This window comes from Ixodes scapularis, unplaced genomic scaffold (assembly GCF_016920785.2).
Source record: "Ixodes scapularis isolate PalLabHiFi unplaced genomic scaffold, ASM1692078v2 PGA_scaffold13__105_contigs__length_92229423, whole genome shotgun sequence".
Classification (NCBI taxonomy): Eukaryota; Metazoa; Arthropoda; class Arachnida; order Ixodida; family Ixodidae; genus Ixodes; species Ixodes scapularis.
This window is the reverse complement of record NW_024609839.1, coordinates 40,367,614-40,370,496: the sequence shown is the minus strand read 5'-3', so window position 1 is coordinate 40,370,496 and position 2,883 is coordinate 40,367,614. Positions and strand designations below refer to the sequence as shown.

General features: G+C 44.3%; 1 protein-coding gene across 1 annotated transcript; it reads left to right on the top strand.

The window, feature by feature from the left end:
- Nucleotides 1–1,306: 1,306 nt before the first annotated feature.
- On the top strand, nt 1,307–2,512 carry LOC115322937 (intracellular coagulation inhibitor 3-like). The gene has a single exon (XM_029983296.2). It carries the CDS (start codon nt 1,307–1,309, stop codon nt 2,510–2,512), a length of 1,206 nt encoding a protein of 401 aa, XP_029839156.2.
- The last annotated feature ends 371 nt before the right edge of the window (nt 2,513–2,883 follow it).

The following is a 2,883-nucleotide window of genomic DNA, read 5'->3' as shown; positions in this document are numbered from 1 at the left end:
GAAAATTAAAAAAGCGCAAAAGACAAGGACAAGAGGGAGACAACACAGGACAAGCGCTTTCCTGTGTTGTCTCCCTCTTGTCCTTGTCTTTTGCGCTTTTTTAATTTTCGTAAGGTGAACCATCTGTTTAGCAAGAAGAATAAGAAGCGACGAGGACATGAGAAAAGCGCTCCAGGAGATAAATGCAAGTTCCTACTTTCCCAACTCCGCCACGGAAGCGGCAGTAACCTAGTTTGTTTTCAGTTTGATTTTGAAGGAAAACGTGATTTTTGCATTACGAGTGTAACGACGAAGCAGTTAAAGACCGCAATTATATGTTGAATTTTATTAGTACGTCAGATGTAGTTCTTTGCGTGATCTAGATGAGTTTCTTTTTTGTGTGTTGTTTTGTTTTACGTTTAGCTGCTGATGTCCGTGCCTAGACTGTTAATCGCCTCTTGTTCTGACCTCAACTTCATACCACGTTTCGCTCCTGTCGCCCTAACTGGCAATTCCGTTGAGACATCCTTAAATAAAACACACACACACACAGCAATTCATTTGCCGCGGGTATTGTTGTTGACGTTCTATTCCGAATCGCAGAAATTGCAACCGCTCAGTTTGTAAAAGTAATAAACACCAGAGTACATCTTAAAAGGGTTTCCTTCTAGCCCCTTTAACGATGCCATAAAACAAGCGAGGCAAGCAATTGGAGGACCTAACGAAAGCTCTGGAAAACTAAATGACAGCATTCAAACAGAGATTACAATCATATCAATATGAATTGAGTATTTTTGGGGCTTGAATGCTGCACATACTTAATTTTTTTGCGAATCCCGCGTATCTTTAAATAAAAAAAAAATAAAAAAAGCCTTTCATTTGCCGTGATTATTGTTCCTGGAGTTTTATTTTGAATCGCAGAAATTCTCACCGCTCAGCTTGTAAATGTAATAAACACCAGAGTACATCTTAAAAAGGGTTTCCTCCCAGCCCGCTTAACGACGCCATAAAACAAGCGAGGCAAGCAGGTGGCGGACCTAACAAATGCTCCGGAAAACGAAATAACCGTATTCGAACACAGATCACAATATAATGATTATGAAATGAGTATTCTTGGGGCTTGAATGTTGCGCATACTTATTTTTACGGATTCTGCGTCTCCTTGACTGATGAACAAGTCACGAGAACCTATAAAAAAACATGGACATGTATTGTTTCATTGGCTAAATATTCCATAGGTTTCAAAAATCCAAGAAGCTCATTGTTTATGAATGAATAAATATACACCAAAAGGAACGTGGAACAGAAGGAAAGTACGGTTTCGATGATGCTTGCCGTAAAGGTTTTTCTCGTCTTGTTCGCTCTGCTAGCGGGGGAAAGCGAATGCAATACTGAAGATAGCGATATGAAGCTCGCCCGAGAACAGAACCATTTTGCCCTCAAGCTTCTAAAGGAACTCTCCAGCGAACAGCCAGAATCGAACCTCTTCTTCTCTCCGACAAGCATCTCCGTCGCACTCGCCATGGTCTACGCCGGCGCCAGGGGCAAGTCCGAAGCGGAACTTTCCACTGCTCTCGGCCACACCGCAGCGGGACTGTCCAGCAGAGAATCTATACTGGCGTCTTACAAAAAGATTCTCGCAGAACAGCAGATTGATGAAAATGTAAGCTTGATGATAGCCAATGCAGTCTTTCTGAAGAAAACACTGAAAGTCCTCGAAAGTTATCAGAAGGAGCTCGTTGACATCTTTGCGGCAATGTTCCGGTCGGTGGACGTTGGGGCAGAAAATTCCGCCATGGAATCTGAGGTTAACGAGTGGGTGAAGAACAAGACCAAAGGCAAGATCTCGGGCTTCAAAATTCCCGCAAACACCATAATGACACTTCTCAATGCCATTTACTTCAAGGGACTATGGAACACCTCTTTCGATCCCAACTATACATCCCCACTTCCTTTTTACAACAAAGGATCTGAGGAGGTTAAGGTAGAAACCATGACTCGAAGCGGATGGGTACCGTTCACCTCTGAACCCGACTTTGCAGCCATAGAACTGTCTTACAAAGGGGACAGACACAGCATGGTAATCGTACTTCCAAGTGAAAAAAGGGGACTTGCCAAACTTCGGCAGGCCATGACTGTCGAGAGCGTAAGAAAAATCCATGTAAGTTTGAAACAACGTTTTGTCAGGATTCAACTTCCAAAGTTCGACTTGAAAACGGAGTACAGCCTCGTCCCTGCCCTGAAGAAGTTGGGTGTGGCTTCGATCTTCTCTGACGCCGATCTGTCGGGAATCACTGGCAACGGAGGGCTGGTGGTGAGCGGGGTCCTGCACAAGGCAGCCGTCGAGGTCAACGAAGAAGGCACGGTTGCTACCGGCGTAACCGTAGTAGCGACGGCTATGAGTCGTCCTCCATCCTTCGCCGTTAATCGGCCTTTCCTCTTCTACATCTGCGAGAAAGCTACCGGCCGTGTGCTATTTTTGGGAGAAGTGCACGAACTCCCAGCCGCTAAGGTGAAACCCACCCTTCGTTAGTGTCATTCTGAATTAACAGATGGTTAGGAGGTCGCCTTTCAGACATGTGCATAAACGCAATAAATCGTGTGTGGTGTCGCATCGATACAATGTTGTATTTTTCTTCCTCCTTAAGTTCACACCCCTTGCCGTTCGCTTCTTTTTCAATGTGACAGCTTTTTGGGCAACGCAGCCCCGCTGCGCCTGTTCTCCTGTGAAGGAGCAGCTATCTACGCTATGCCCTCGCATCTCCAGGATATCTGGTAAAAACAAAACGTGAAAATTTTGATGATCTAATAGCTTAGACTCTTCGTGTATTAGTCTTTTTAATATGTTAGTCTCTTAGTCGTTTTAATAACTTCGTTTCTTAGTTGTGACCGTAACTGATCTAG